We start from the raw sequence: 17202 nt of genomic DNA, 5'->3' as shown, positions 1-17202 counted from the left end.
TCTCTCTGTCTCTCTGTCTCTCTCTCAGCATCTCTCCAGGACCCTGAATGGCAGGACGAGGACAGGCGTCTCACACAGTAACCTTTAGGGCACCTTGCGCAAAAAACATAATATTTCATAGGCTCTGATCATCACCCAGTCGTTCCTACGGCGGTTTTTGAGGCTACCGCGGAAAAATATTCGCCCCGTGCGTGCGTGCGTGCGTTATGGAGCGGCGGCGGAGGGCATCTCTGGCGCTCGCGCTCAACTTGGTGGCGCTGCTGCTGGCCGCGTGCGCGCTCGGCACGAGCCACTGGTGCGCGGGAAGCCGGAAAGTACTGAAGCCGTTCTGCACCGGACCGCTGCCTCTCACACACCGGCACTCACACTGCATCCGGTACAACAGCTCGAGCGCCAACGACAGCCGCCAGGTGCAGTACGTCTGGGAAACCGGAGAGGACAAGTTTGTCCTGAGGAAGTTCCACAGCGGTATATGGCTGTCCTGCGAGCAGAACATCGACCTGAAGGGTAAGAATAGCTTCAGTGTCTTCGTCCCACATCGGAACATCAATGTTTGTTTGCATTTATGACTTTTCTTGAATCATCTTAATATTTTGCTTCTTTGTTTAATCTTAGGTAACTTATATTAAAATGCTCATAGGAAAAATGGTACTAAACTATATTAGTCACCTTTTATGACTTTAGGGTATATCTTTCACCTGTGGTGCATATGGGGTAAAAATCCCTACTCTTAGGTTGATTAGCTCTATTCATTTATAAGTTGGGGGTTCGAATCTCACCTCCAATCTTTGTGCATGGAGATTGCAGGCTCTCCCTGTGCTCTGTGGGCTTCCTTCAGGTACTCTATCTTCCACCAACAAAGACATGCATTGGCATCTCCAATCTGCACATACTGTACTGTAGTGCTCGATTGTGTATTTGTAGGTGTGTCCTACAATGGAGGTGTTCCTAAGTTCCATGGTAGGACCTCCGGTCAACATTCACACAGTACGGGCAATTTGGAAACGCCAGCTCACCTTATCTGCATGTCTTTGGACTGTGGGAGGAAACCCCACCAAGACAGGGAGAATATGCAAACACAGGATCCAAGGCGGGAATTGAACCCGGACACTGGAGGTGCAAGGCGACAATGCTTACCACCAACACACCGTGCTGCCAGAATAGGTTTCAGCAACCCAAATACCCCAAGCCACCCATCCCACAGTCCAGATTAAAACTGCAATGGATTGACACCTAATCCAGGGTGTATCCTGCCTCGTGACCTAAGTCTCCTGGGATGGGCTCCAGGCACCCCGTGACCCTGTACACAGGATAAAGCAGTATAGAGGACGAGTGAGCGCATCATTCACAGCACAAGATTGTTTAAAGAAATAAATTCAAAGTGCAGCTACATGCAGAACATCTAATATGTCAAGTTCATTGTGAGTAGGAGAGGCGACTCTGTGTGCTCACAAAGAAATCACAATCATGATTTGTAAATAAAATAACATTTTGCTTAAATATGTTATTTTTTCCCCCACAGAGACTTTTAGGATGTGTAAATCCACGTTTCCAGGTGAAAGATACATAAACGTATATAAGATAAGGCTGTCAGCAGATTGACAAGGGCATGTACGGTTAAGTACCCTTTTTATCTGAGGGTGTGCCATCTGTCATTGGAAGCTCCTCTAATCCATGACTCAACTTCAGTCAGACTGATGTGATACCATATAAGTATATATTTGGATTCTTTGTCCTTTACTTCACCCCTTATTAACACAATGTTAATTAAACTATGAGTTATGTCATAGGCTTTGCACAGAAAATGATATTCAATAAGAGGTAACATTGTGGCAGCAGTTGCCACTGCAATTTTTTTTTTTTTCCAGACAACAGCTATAAAATTACAATTTTATTTGTAGAATTACATTATAAACATTTATAATGCATTATGATACATATGATAAATTATGAACATGTTTTGTGGTGATGATTAATTTGTATATTCAGTATAGCCACATGATATTTTGCATATCAAAAATTGTTCCAAGGAATTGTTAGAAAGAAGATTTTATAACAACAGAAAATAGAATAGGGTTATATCTTCCTATAATATAATAGATCTAAATTATTATAAAAATTAGTTTTTATATAAAGTCTGGTCATGACACCACAAACATAAAGTCAAATTATTAACTGTAGTTAAAGCCATAAATATTTAAATAAAACATACAATCTTCCATTTGGTTGTTAGTAACAATAGTAATGGCCGATTAGCTCTCAGAACCAATGGTGATCAGTTATTGCTAGGAACAATAGTGAGCAGTTGCTGGTTATTGGGAATCATGTAGATCAGTGATTGATTTTTAGGACCAATGGTGGTCAGTGAACAGTGGGGGCAAAAAACTTTAGGAACAATGGAGATCAGTGGTTGTTAGGAACAGTAGTGATCAGTGATTATTTTCTTGGGAGCAATAGAGATCAGTGAATATTGGGGACAATATAGATCAGGAGCAATGGAGATCAGTGGTTTCTAGGAAGAACAGTGATCGGTGATTGGTTTGTAGGTAAACCAATGGTAATTGTGACATTGGTTGTTAGGAACGATAGAGATCAGTGACTGGTTGTTACGAGCAATGAAGATCAGTAATTGTTAGGACCAGTAGTGAGCAGTAAGTTGTTGTATGTAAAAATAGTGTTTAATGATTGGTCTTGTGGAAACAATTGAGATCAATGATGGGTTGTTAGGAACAATGGTAATCATTGATTGTTTTTTTAAACACTGTAGTGACCAATAATTGATTGTGGAAAAAAATGTTGTTTAGAGATTTCTTGTTTGGACTAGTAGTGATCAGTGACTGGTTGTTAGGAAAAATAGAAATCAGTCGTTGGCTGCTAGGAGTAATGGATTACTCGGGGAACTATGGAACTATGGGTTGCTAAGAAAATTACTGATCAGAGATTGGTTGTTAGAACAGTGGTGAACATTGGTTGGGAGAATGGAGATCAGTGATTGTTTTTTTGTGAACAAGAGTGATCAGTGGTTATTTTCTTGAGAACAATAGTGATCAGTGATTGATTGTTGGGAACAATAGTGTTCAGCGATTATTTATTGGGAAGAGAAAAAGTTCAGTGTTTGGATTTTAAGAATAATGATGAGCAGTGATTGGCCGGTGGGAACAACAGTGTATAGTGATTGGTTGTTATTAAAAGTGAAAATTTATGCTCTGTGGTCATTGCAAACAGTGGGCTCACAAAAGTGTAACTCAGTCAGGCTTGAACTTTATAGGCTGCTGGTAAGTCGAGTAAATCTACTCTCTTAGCTCATAAAACCAGCAGCTCTGATGTGAGCTAAAATCCCCGATCAAGTGTTGGACTATCACTGAAATCTGCTCTTTTTGTCACAAGGCTCTTGTTTAAAATAAAGACATTAATGTTGTCTAAAAAGAGGTAACACTGTTGGGGGAGGGGAGTGAAAGGAATGGCTGTATGTGTTTGAATTTGGGGTTTCAGTACCACTATCTGTAGCTCCTTTACTTTCAGTGCATATTACTAAATAACCCATTGTTATCAATTACAAAGCTAGATAAAAATAAACATTGGGGCCCTATTTCTGGACGTGGTTACTACTAGAATATCATTGATGTCAAATGTATTTTATACTCTTTATATATTATTTTATACTTAAAAAATTACTACACATGCAGTCTTAAGTGTAATGAAATGTTGTCACTGGTAATTTTAATATTTTATGGTTACTGTCTATTAAAACTACACTGTCTGTCTACAGGTGAGTACTGCAGAAGTTTCATAAATATTCCCCCTCCACACGAGAGAGGTAAGTCCTGATTGTTCGATGGTTTCTGTAGTGTGTCCAGAATAGTTCATTCACTATCGTCATCTCAGCTTCGTCATGACATGAAAGAAAATTACATTTGACACTATATGAATTGGTTATTCAGCAGATCACATCTGCTGTCTAGTTACTGTATCCTTGACTTGACTCTTTGATTTTTGTTTTTTTAATGCTTAGCATAAGATGTTATTATGCATTTTGGTTACCTAGACTTAATATAAATTATATTATAAATAACAAAGAACTTTTGGTTAGATAATTGCTGCAGTGATGTTTCAGCTAAGAAATATCCTTTTAACCCTAACTGACACAGTGAGTAGCTTTCTTATTTAATAAAAAACTAAAAAAAATAAAAGGTAAAATTATTGGCCTGCATCAACAAAAAAAAAATTGAGGTGATTGCTGATATTACTGGGGAAATTGAAATCATGAATGTCCGAATCAGAGCTCTCTTAAATGCTTAGTAAGGTTGAGTCATAAAAATACAAAAAGAGAAATTACAGCTATGTTTCATAGTGAGATTAAGAGCATTTTCACACACAGTGTGATGAAAACTCACAGGATTGAGACTAAAAAGACTTGTTAGTGAAGCTAATCAGAAAAGTTTTTATTTTGTTAGGCAGCATAAATACTTTGGAGCAATGGAAAAAGGTCCAATAAATCAAGATTCGTCCTATTTCAGAGCAATGAAGTCAGGGTTAGAAGGTAAACACATGAAGCCATTATGTATAGTAGAGATGCACCAACTGCAATTTTCTTGGCCCATGCCGTTTTCTTTCTTTAATATGGTAGAAGCTGCCGGAACTGATTTCGGCCAATTCCACATTAATTTTTTTAAGGCCTATAATTGACAGCATGCAAAGACATTTTTGTAACCTTAAATATTTGTAAAATAAATTATATTTATATAGTATATATAATTAAATATAGTAAATAATAGACTAACTAAAAACTTTTCCATTTTCTCTAAAAAAGCTTTCTTGAGGTTCTTTGTCAGCAGAGCTTTTTTTCTTTATTTTCTTTACAAATAAAATTCAACTAAAAATTTAAATTGAAGAGGCATGGTGGAGGCTATAACATGCTTTCTCCAACTCACATGTTTTTGGAACTGCTGCATGCATATGCTCGGGGGGTAAAGCACAGACACACATGATTGGCGAGAGTGCATCCCTCCTACCTGAAAGCTCCCTGCTACAGATGGCTGCAGCAGGATTTAAACTTGCAATTGCCAGATAACAGAGCAAATGTGTTTCCATCAGACCACACAGAGGCAAGTGTATAAACAGTAAAGAGTCAGTTCCATCCGAGGCAAAACCGCCAATCACCAGTCAGAGCCAATCAGGCTGAAAACTGACTGATTCTAGTCATGGGCCAAATGGTCGGTGCCTCTCTAATTCCCAGTCATATTTTTTATATTTTAAATTTTTATCGTTATCTTCATTGTTAGTTACCACATACACAAAACAACCACAAACTAAATTTAAAAGCTGATACCTTATTAAGAGCTATTGAACAATTGTGACAGTAGTCATCCGATTAATCGTTTCAATAAATGATCGATAAATCAGTAAAAAAAAAAAAATTAAAGGGTATAAAGACTTAAGCAGGTTTAGATTTAGTTTGTATTTGGGCGAGCCGAAGAAATACTGTTGATCCTCTGTTCACATGTAAATTTTCATGCTGCAACCGAAATCACAGCGCTGTGTGGTGTGTACATGGATAAACAGACACCTGTATCCCTCTGTCCACCAGGGGTCTTGTGGCTGTGCATCGTTGCAGAATGTCTGTACATCCTGCTCCTGGCCACTGGTGGAATCCTGATGTCTATTGAGGTCTGCCACTTTGGGAACGTCATCGACGGACTCAAACTCAATGCCTTTGCCGCAATATTCACCGTCTTGTCAGGTAATCACTTTGGTTTCTTTAAACTGTGTTCATTAGTGAAATTATAAAGCCAAATGTGCCTTTGGCTCTTGTGGGTAGTTTCAGAAACAGGTATGCCAACGCCTCATCATGATTCAAATGAAAATGTCACATTTTGCATATCTCTGTGATCGCACAGTCGTCGGTAGGGATGACTCGGTGTGTAAACAAGCGGGAGTGTGAGCAGCAGGGCGCCGTTCAGATGTCGTGTCAGAGCTTTGGCCACGTCAGTGACGTCTCTCAGAGGATGGCGCTGTTTGTAGTGTGAGGAGAGTGACAGTTTTTGATATTTGTGCTCCAGCAGTCTGGCCTTTGTGGGTTTTTTTTCTGTAGACCAGGCAACTGAATCGTGATCCTGCATTCAGACAGCATATAAAAGACCAGAGTCAAGGTAGTCTGTGAACCTTGTGAAATTGTTGCATCTTTATGCATTTAAAACTTTTAAATTAAAAAGTATGATGCATTGTGAACAAAAACCATTTATGAAAGATTAATGCTACCTAATAAGATGTTTATATCATACTTTATGTAACTTTAAAAACTAAAAAATATAGATTAATATACCTACAGTATAAAAAATATATTTTTATGTGTGCATTAAAAAACAACACACATGCCACATAGGCAAGAAACATGTTAACCAAATCCAAATTTCATTTTTAAGAAAGTTTCTACAGTATTCGTAAGTCATCATCTTCTGACCCAGCTTTATGAGGGAAACAAAATCTTTTCAAGTTCATAAATTGCCTAAGTAATTACTACTGTAGCTAAATTCATTATCTATACCAGAGCTAGGGCACTTGGGGCACAAGGCAGAATACCCCATGGATAGGGACCAATCCATTGCGGGGCACAAGCACGCACTCACTCACACATAAACACACACATACACACTTTTCTAGACTGTGGGTGGATACCAGAGTACCAAAGGACACCCAACAAGCACACAGAGAATGTGCAAACCCGACCCACACATACCTAAGGGCAGGACTCGAACTCGGGATTCAGGAGGTGTAAGGCCACAATGCTAATCAATATGCCACCATGCCTTTTCACTAACTTTTTAATTACTTTTATGTAAAAATCTAATTTAGGTAAAAACTACCTATTCAAAATGTGTTAATGAGAAACAAAATATTAACCCCCAAGTCTCAAAAACAGGGCATAACATGTTATAGTGTGTATAACATCACACTAGCTTGACATGCATTCTTTTCCCTTAACAGCACAACCTGCTATATTTTATTCCTTACATATTGACTGTGACAGTCTCTTGACTGTTGTTCATTATTATGATATAAAGTCAGCTCCAGAATGAATGATATTCTGACACCAGAATATTAAGCATACCTTAAAATAATGTATTTCCTTCCTTTAATCCAAAACCAGGTGAGCTTTTTTCGCATGCTCATAATGGTATAAGACTCATACTGTATACTGTATAGAGGACAATACTATATTATATTTAATTTTTTTTCTCTCTCTCTCTCTCTCTCTCTTTCTCCATAATATTGGTTCGGTAGATCCTTCGAAATGGTACAGCATAATGAGTTTTTGTGATAGCCGCAGTATCAGTTGTTATTGCATAGCTCTGTAACTTGCAACTGAATTTAGCATAAAGAAGGCTCGATTTAGTATTACTCTGTTGAATGTTGTCTGTTTCTCTGACTTCTCTTATGGGACTTAAGGATTCGGGATTGATGAATGCGCTTTGTTTTTTTTTGTTGTTTTTTTTATTTATTTGGTCTGGTGTGATGAAATCCACACAGATGAGATTTCACACCCTGCTGGAAGGACAGATTTATTCATTAATCAGTAAGACACTCTGAGCTGTAGGAGTAACTAGACAGCTAGAGCTAGACAGCAAGAGATAGTAAGGTTGATAGCGGGGAGATACTAAACTGCAATGTGAAAAAAAATTGCAGTAACGAAAACATAAGAGGCATAATTTTTGCATTTATAGTAGGGCTACAATCCAAGTACAAATAGGAATTAATTTTATATTGGCCTGAAATGCTGGATTGAGCTGATATTATAAGGTCACTTTTTAAAAAATTACAGTTTAAGTAAAAGTTCACTGTATCATTTTACTGTTCATGTTACATATTACAATTATTCCTATAATAAAATGCCACAGACCTTAACATGAACAATGAAGCACAAATGGCAAAACTTTTGTGTGTGCAAAGCGCTATAACTCCACCTACCACAGTTTTGTCACAATGGATACATCAGCACAAAGTTGTATTTGTGGTAAATTAAATATGCTTTTAATATCAATAATATGTTAGTTGAGTTAAGTAAAAAAAAAAAATTGCAAACTTAAAAAGCGCACAAATTGTGTACATTTGATTCTGCTTTTACAGAGAGTTGTGTGACTCGTTATTATTTTTCTACTTAATTTTGTTTTAAAAATACATTCAAAATATTCATTATAACCATAAATGCATTATAGCTCCCCAAAGCAGCAAGAATATTGCTTGTGATAGCAGGAGCAAGAGGAAAAAATGACAAGTATTTTATGATTTGAAAGTCAAACAGAAGGCTGCACTACAAACTAATTTACAACAGTGGTTACACTATAGTGTCACACATAGCTTTGTTAAGTATATACGTACAATAAAAAAAATTTCATGTTGTAACATTTAAATTAAGGGCAGAATTTCCAATTAAGTAAGATGTTATTTACTGGGAAAAAAATGTGGCAACTACAGTAATGGCAAACATTATCACATCATTAAATAGTATTAAGTACTTTTTGTATAATATGGTGTTCCACATAATCAAAATCCCATAATGTCCCGTTTCACTGAATGTATTGTGCATGTTATTGCATACAGTACCTGTAGTTCATTAATGCTGGGGTAACTGTAATATCAGTTATGAAGAGTAAACATCTTTTTCTTTGCTTCAACTGTCACCAAAAATCAATTGAATGCGTTTAGTTAATACAGCAGCTGGTATTTTCCACACCCGTTAGTCTCACTTCACTGTCTGTGAACATGTCGTGTTTACCCATATAATGCGGCCATTCCTCGTCATGGTTTGCGTAAAATGTGGAAGTTCAAATCTTTTAAAAGAAGTATACAGTGGAGAAAATAATTATTTGACCCCTCGCTGATTTTGTAAGTTTGTTCAATGACAAAGAATGAAAAGTCTCAGAACAGTATCATTTTAATGGTAGGTTTACTTTAACAGTGACAGATAGCACGTCAAAAGGAAAATTTTTAAATAACTTTAAATAAAAGATAGAAGCTGATTTGCATTTCATTGAGTAAAATAAGTAGTTGAACCCTCTAACAAAAAAAGACTTAATATTTATTGGCAAAACCCTTGTTTGCAAACACAGAGGTTAAACGTTTCTTGTAATTTATGACCAAGTTTGCTCCCACCTTTTGGGAAGAATTTTGGTTCACTCCTCTTTGCAGATCATCTCTAAATTACTAAGGTTTCGTCAAGGCTGTCTCTGTGCAACTTTGAGCTTCAGCTCCCTCCGTAGGTTTTCTATTGAATTAAGGTCCGGAGACTGACTAGGCCACTCCATGACCTTAATGTGCTTCTTCTTAAGCCACTCCTTTGTTGCCTTTGCTGTATGTTTTGGGTCATTGTCGTGCTGGAACACCCATCCACGACCCATTTTCAGTTTCCTGGCAAAGGGAAGGAGGTTGTCGCTCAGGATTTTACAATACATGGCTCCGTCTATTTTCCCATTGATGCGGTGATGTTGTTCTGTGCCCCTAGCAGAAAAACACCCCCAAAGCAAAATGTTTCCACCTTCATGCTTAACGGTGGGGACAGTGTTTTGGGGGTCATAGGAAGCATTTTTCTTCCTCCAAACACGGCGAGTTGAGTTAATGCCAAAGAGCTAAATTTTGGTCTCATCTGACCACAGCACCTTCTCCTAGTCACCCTCCGAATCATTCAGGTGTCCATTGGCAAACTTCAGACGGCCCTGCACATGTGCCTTCTTGGATTTTAATCCATTGCGGTGTAATGTGTTTCCAGTGGTTTTCTTGGTGCCTGTGTTCCCAGTTACTTTGAAATCATTAACTAACTCCTCCCTTGTAGTTCTAGGATTATTTCTCACCTTTCTCAGAATCATTGACACCCCACGAGGTGAGATCTTGCGTGGATCCCCAGACCGAGGTTGATTGATGGTCATTTTGTGCTCCTTCCATTTTTCACCTTCTCTCCCAGCTTCTTGTTAATGGTTTTGTAGCCATTTCCAGCCTTGTGCAGGTCTACAATTTTGTCTCTGACATCCTTGGACAGCTCTTTGGTCTTTCCCATGTTGGAGAGTTTGGAGTCTACTTAATTGATTGATTGATTCTGTGGACAGGTGTCTTTTATGCAGGTGACTAGTTAAGACAGGTGTCTTTAATGAGGGTGACTAATTGAGTAGGAGTGTCTAACCACTCTGTGGGAGCCAGAACTCTTAATGGTTGGTAAAGGTTTAAATACTTATTTCACTCAATAAAATGCAAATCAGTTTCTATCTTTTATTTAAAGTTATTTTTTTTCCTTTTGATGTGCTGTCTGTCTGACAGCTGATCTGTCACTGTTAATATAAACCTACCATTAAAATTATACTGCTCTGAGACTTTTTATTTCTTTGTCATTGGACAAACTTACAAAATCAGTGAGGGGTCAAATAATTATTTCCTCCACTGTACATAGCGGTTTTCAAATGAAATGTTTTGTTGTATACAACCTTGTATGCCAAAACAAGTCATTTGCCAGAATGAGTAAAAAGTCTAAAAATGCCATTTATCACATTTTGCTACCCAACTGTTGCCATGTTCTTGAATGGAAGTTAATGAGATATTAATGTTTAATTTATTACTAATGATTATTTATGTATGCCTCTGGTGGTTGTTAATACTGTCATTTCTTCCTTATTTTCTGATGTGACAAGTAATTGTTCATATATTTGCACCTTTTTATAAAGCAGTAGGTAAGTGTTCATGCACTTAACACTCGTGGACACCAGTCCATCTTACCCACGTGTTTTTGAACATTCTATTCCAGGGTTAGTTGTATTTTTGATGTTATAATAACCTATACTCACATGGAATGGCTTATTATTAGATTTTGGACCATGGCTATGGTAATTGAAGCTGCAGAATACAGTATAAGTGAGGTACTGGTAGGTGGAAATGAGTGGATTTCAGTTCATTCCATAGGTGTTCAGTGGAGTTAAGATCAGGGCTTTGTGCCCTGATCACTTGGGGTCTTCCACTCCAACCATGGCTCCAAACCATGTCTTCATGCACCTTTTCATCCTCTTTTTTTAGTCAAGTAAAATCATAATTCCTACAGCATAGAAAGACTTTTTTATATTGTGTGCTTCCAAATTTGTGGTAACAGATTATGGTAGTTCCACATATCTGTGTTGTGGTTAGTTGTCCACAAACTTTTGACCATGCAGGACCTTATACAAGTGTTCAGGATTAGATGCAGTATACTTTAGATCTTCAGTATACTCACTCCATCAGGTCTATCAATCAAGAACATTACACATATCTATCTGTTCGTCTAGTACAGCTGCCAAATACTAATCCTTTTAGGTCCAAAGCTTGATGCAGATATATTGCACTGCATCTGTTTGCTCTTGACGAAAGATATTTAGAAGATGAACACCAGATGACCTAACATGTTTGACTTTGTGTGTCCATCAGGACAGACTGTGTCAGGTAAAACATTCATGCTCTGTTGTGCTTAAACAGTGGCACAAAATGAAATCAGTGATAGGCATCTGAGATAAACAGTTCTCTTTATAATAACAATTTTGCATCAGTTCCCTAGTGCTGTGTAAATCGAAGAGCCTTTAATCTAGACAGCAAGATGAAGCATAAACATTAAAATACTCAAGATGTTTATTTAAGTGGATATTTAGATTGTATAAATATGTAGTTGGAATCGGGAGAAGAGCTGTCGCATTAGGAGGCGAACCTGGAAGGACCATGACATTCAGTGCATTGTCTAATGGGTCTCATCTCCTTATGAGGTGCAACAGTGTCCCCGAGTGGCAGGATGCCGTCATTTTAGCATGGGACTCAACAATTCAGAAATCACCATGTAGATAGATATTTATGGTGTAGTGTGTATATAATTGTATGTATTACATGCTTGAGCGCCACGAGAGTATGTTTAAAGACAGATCTTATATTCCATAATTTATGAGATGTTGTATATACTTTATATTACATTAAAGCTATGTTTTATCTTAATGCTCATTTCTAATTGATTTCATCTTTTGTTTCATTATCCATTGATTCCATTAATTTCTTATATTTAATGAACCCTTATATTTCCTTTTGAACCGTTAAGCATTGTTTGTTGTTCTAGGTCAGGGGTCTTTAAATCCAGTCCTGGAGGGCCAGTAGCCAGCACAGTTTGTAATTCACCAACACCTAAACACACCCACTGAACCTAGTAATTAACAGATTAGTTAAATCAGTGTTTAAGAAGCAGAATCACCAAACTGTGTTGGACTTTGGCCCTCCAGGACTGGATTTAAAGATCCCAGTTCTAGGTGAACCTCTGAAAATTTAACGTAGACCATACAAGAAATGTGTCTTCCTACTAGAAAAGGTTGCAACTAGATTCTTATCAGGGAGCTAGAACCCTAAAAAGATGCACGACATGTTGGCATATTGTCATTTTATATGACTTGACTATAAAATACTACCACAGGGGATGTTCTTTGTCAAGCACCATGACATATGTGTCATAAACTCTATTGCAAAACATGTTAACTAAAACACACTTAGCAAAGATCAGTTATGTAGCATAAGCATCACATATCATGGCACACCTTAATTTACCGTAAAATATCATATCATTGTGGTTTTATGTCACCAGAATTTTCAGTAAAGGTAACATGACCCAGCTATACACCAGTGTGGCATGGTAATGTTAGATGAGTATGTCTGAAATGATCAATTTAAATAATTAGCAAGTGTACAGTACTGTGTACATTCTTGAGCCACATCTCATTTCTTCATATTTCGCTTAAAAGAAGTCGAAGTTGATTTTCTTTTTATGATATATTTTAGGTTTTTTTTGCATCACTGTGTTTTAATGATTATATCAGGGATTGCTCAATATAGTATGCATTATATCCTTTTTTCAGCCAACCCAGGATAAAATACATTTTATTTTATTTTGGCCAACTACACACACATGACTGAGCAAAAACTAGAAAAATCCAATTTATTATTTTTTTTTTATATAAATGGTTGTCAAATACATACACACACAGATAAAATTTTAAAGTAGCATATTTTTTCCTCTTGTGGGCCGATTGCCCACAAGAAACAAAGCCTATATCTTACATCAAGCTCACCCGAATACACCTGTGAGTTTTTATGTGATGCGGACAGACAAAAATTCTAAAAACCACCTTAAAGTGTTCTATTACTCATCTTCCATCCTCCCAAATTATATATAATTATTTATCAATTATTGTATCTTCAATGTACAGACACGTCAACCTTATTGTTTCATTATATGTATGGATTGTCTGCTATCTACAACCTGCTTTAATTTTTATTTTCCATTTAGAGTCCCAAATAACATCTTTTTTGTGTTAATCTGCAGGTCTCCTTGGCATGGTTGCACACATGATGTACACAACAGCCTTTCAACTCACTGTAAGTCTGGGACCTGAGGACTGGAAGCCCCAAAGCTGGGATTACAGCTGGTCTTACATGTAAGAATTTACTTCACAATTTTCTCTTTTATTGACTTACCCGCGACAGGAGTTTGTGGTCATATGTGTGCTTCTTTCGGCAGGTTGGCCTGGGGTTCGTTTACAGCATGCATGGCGTCTTCAGTGACCACCATCAACAGATACACAAAGACTATCCTGGAGTTCAAGCATAAGCGGAGGAACATGGAGAAGAACCTGAAAATCAAGCAGCAGCTCTTAGAGCTGGATTGCCCGGACCAGATGTGGGACATGTATATCAGCTCGGTGCCGAGCACAGCCGAGGAACTGCTGGAGTTGTCCAGTCCGAGCCGTAAGCTGTCCAACCATGACATGGGCGATCAGCAGGGGGAGGAGTACTGCTGAGGCCTTGTTCAATAAACTGCAGAAATTCCATTCTACCTGCTTGTGAAAGTGCTATATTGGTAGATACATTTGCAAATGGCATTGAAAGTCACAGTTTTAGCCTGCTATCCCGCTGGCGGGATGATCTTCTTTAGAGCATTACATATTCCCCCCAAAAATCTGAAGATTCTGTTTGTTTCCTGTAAAATCTGTTAAATTGTGAGGTATTTGCAAACTTGACAACTATTTGCCACTTCATTTCGTCAAGCTGCTACAAAACCTGATATTCGATCATACTGTAAATATATATATATTTTTTTTTGGTTTGTTTGTTTTTAACTTTCTGCGTAAGAATTCGGCCAAAGCTGAGAGCATCTTGCATTTTATTCTGGAGCATGACTCTAGTAGTTGCACTACAGTAAATCTGCCTGACAGGTGGATGCTACATTCTGTCTGCAATGTGCAAGGTTCAATGCCTTAACATACAGCATAATGTTAAATAATGTTCAGGGCAAAAAATATCCCCTGAGTTATTTAACAGTACAAAAAATTCTTAAAATCTATTCACCTCTACAAATCATAGTCGGCCTTAAATGTGAACAGTGCTCCTCTCCCACAGCTACTCCTTGGTCATATATACAACATATCCTCCAGCTAAGGAATCTGTTGCCTTTTGGTGATTTTGTGTGTTTGTGCTGTTTATAAATGAGGCCCCAATGCAGGCATTGATTTTCTAACTAAACCTCCCCTGGCGTATTGTATGACCCGCTGCTGCTTGGCACTGCCACGTGCTCTTAATGAACTAAATCTGGCCTCAGATTACAGTGAGGGCTTCGAGCCAGGACAGACTGTTATCTGGCTTCTCTACATTGTTTAATCAATGACTGTATATACTGAATGGCTTTTGTTGTACTGTGTTGTATTGTTGGCTGAAAATGATCCTGTGGTTATTAATTTTAGATGTATGTATTGATGTTATAATATACAGATAACTGAAAAGGACTGACAAAGTGGGGAACAAATAGGTGTTTAGACGAAATGAGCCTCCAGAGCAGCTTCAGTGCACTGTGCCATGGATTGTACAGGTTTCTGAAACATTAGATATTACAGTACCTCAGCTGGTGTTAGAGGAATATGGTAGAGAGTGCTGTCTAATGCAGTGGTCCAAATTCTCCCATCCCTGCAAAAACCGTTCTATAGAATTTCTATAAAACTTTGTAGAATTTCATTAGGACTCTAGGCTTAGATATGCATGTTATATACAATTTCTTACTTCATTCTATACAATTCTATAGACCTTCATTATGATTCTGTAGATCTGCTTTGGGATTCATGTTCTATAGAACTATTAACACAGTTCTATAAAACTCTATAGTAGGGCTAAGTAATTAATCAAAACCAGCATACAGAACCTCTGATCAACGTAATCTTGCCCAAACTTTTCTGTTAATACTTTCCCCAAAAAGAAAGCAACAATACTTTCATCAAATAGAAGAATTCTTAAGAAAAATGAAGAACTCTTTCATTAGAAATAATATCAGAGGTTTAATACTTTTACATATTTAGAGTACAAACCTTGTCAGTGAACTATGAGGACAAAAAAAAGAAAGATTTTTTTTTTAAATAATAATAATAATCGTTCAGTAACAAAGTTATAACAAAGGTAAATTATTAAGTTAATCATGATATTGATTTAAGGTCATATCACCTATTCACCACATATTTTCCTCTATTCTATAGAACTCTTTAGACCCATAATATGACTATAGAATTATAATGCTGTTGCTTTTAGATGCGTTTTCTAAAATGTATCTCAGTTCAATCGAATGCTACAGATCTGCGATACAACTCTATAAAAAGTCTGTTAAGAAATCGATGTATTCCAGAATACCGAAATGCGGTGGTTATATAAAACTTTTTTGTAGAGACCTTTATATTCTGTTTAACTTTTAATTTGTTTGTAGAATATGTTCTTTTAAATGAAATCCCATCAGTTATATAGAATCTCCTGTACATTTTTGTAAAATATCCAGGAGTTACACAAGAACTCGTCTTTTTCTTGCCAATAATTTAATATCACTGGATTATTAGATACTCTTCAATTCTCCATTCGATCCTGATGATCTGCCCATGGGCATTTTTAGATTACTTGGCGGAAGTATGCGGCCATTTCTTTGCTCAAATGAGTTCTTTCACAGCCATTTCTTTAGTTTCAAGCTGTGCTGTTTATGTTTTTTTAGTTATTATCATAGGACTTTGATGAAAGCAGTCCAGAACAAGTTTCCCCTGATTAAAAAGGTTGAAATTAACCAGACCTTATCTATCCTTATTTAATGCTGTAAAATGGGACTAAAGGAGGTATTAGGTTTCCTGGTGGACTAGTGATTATCACTGAAGCTCTGTCTGTTTTCTTATAGATCCTGGACATTAAAGTTTTCAGGGACTGTTCTTGTGCGGGTAGGTGTTCATATGGAATGAGATGTCACTGTGAAGGCAAAAGCATGTGATCATTTTAATATTTATAAAATCTTTCAATGAGCCCCTGTGTAGTGGGGATGGGGCAGACTCATCCAGGGAGAGACTCGTCCAGGGGATTCAGAAGAACTTTTCATTAACTTGAAAATGACATTAATGCGGATCCACTTGCAAAATAATATCAGCAAAAATGTACTCCCTCACAGTATAACAGAGCCAGTTATTTCTTTAAATTGCCTTCAATTGTCTAAGTTTACTGTATTTATCACATAGGAGGGTAAGTCAAAAATTATCCACACTCCAGTTAGATTAAAACTTCTATTGGCCGCACTTATCAGCGCTTTCCGTTCAAGGCTACTCTCTCCCCAGCCAGTGCTGTGCAGGTATAAATGTGTTACATCAGTTCATTTGTAACTGCGGTGCGAGCAAAAAAGGATGCTTCACTTTTGATTTGCAAGAAGAAAAAGCAGCGTGCCATGATTCTTATTTTGTGGTCTGAGGGTGTACCAGGTGCCTAAACAACCCACAGAAATGCATAAACAGAAGAGTTTGGATACCTGCAAACAAAATTTTAAACAATACTCTAAGGTGACGAGACACGGATTTATCACTACAAGCCTGAGAGTAAAAGGCTAATTATGGAACAGAAACATCCTCATTTGCTGACCAAGAAAAAGTTCAAACGTCACCCATCAGCTGGAAAATTGATACAGTTTTCTGGAGTTCTGAGAGTCCTCATTAATCTTGGAACATTATCGGGAAAAACATTCAATAGTTACGAACGCAGAGGACTGCTATCCATGGGTGTCGTGATCTTGCATGACAATGCATGACACTCTGCAAAAGCTTCATTTTGAGGTGTTAAAGCATCCTCCTTATAGTATTGATCTCGCTCCATCGGGCTTTCATGTGT

General features: G+C 37.4%; 1 protein-coding gene across 1 annotated transcript; it reads left to right on the top strand.

Moving 5' to 3' along the window:
* The first annotated feature begins 30 nt into the window (after positions 1–30).
* gsg1l2b (gsg1-like 2b) lies at positions 31–14107 on the top strand. Its single transcript, XM_053511882.1, has 5 exons — positions 31–507; positions 3770–3817; positions 5588–5740; positions 13361–13472; positions 13556–14107. The coding sequence occupies exons 1-5, from the start codon at positions 207–209 to the stop codon at positions 13833–13835; spliced, it is 894 nt and encodes a 297-aa protein (XP_053367857.1). The 5' UTR covers positions 31–206; the 3' UTR covers positions 13836–14107.
* Positions 14108–17202: the final 3095 nt, after the last annotated feature.

The sequence above is a fragment of the Clarias gariepinus genome, chromosome 14, assembly GCF_024256425.1.
Source record: "Clarias gariepinus isolate MV-2021 ecotype Netherlands chromosome 14, CGAR_prim_01v2, whole genome shotgun sequence".
Lineage (NCBI taxonomy): Eukaryota > Metazoa > Chordata > Actinopteri > Siluriformes > Clariidae > Clarias > Clarias gariepinus.
Note: the sequence above shows the minus strand (reverse complement) of the source record. Positions and strands in the feature narration are given on the sequence as shown.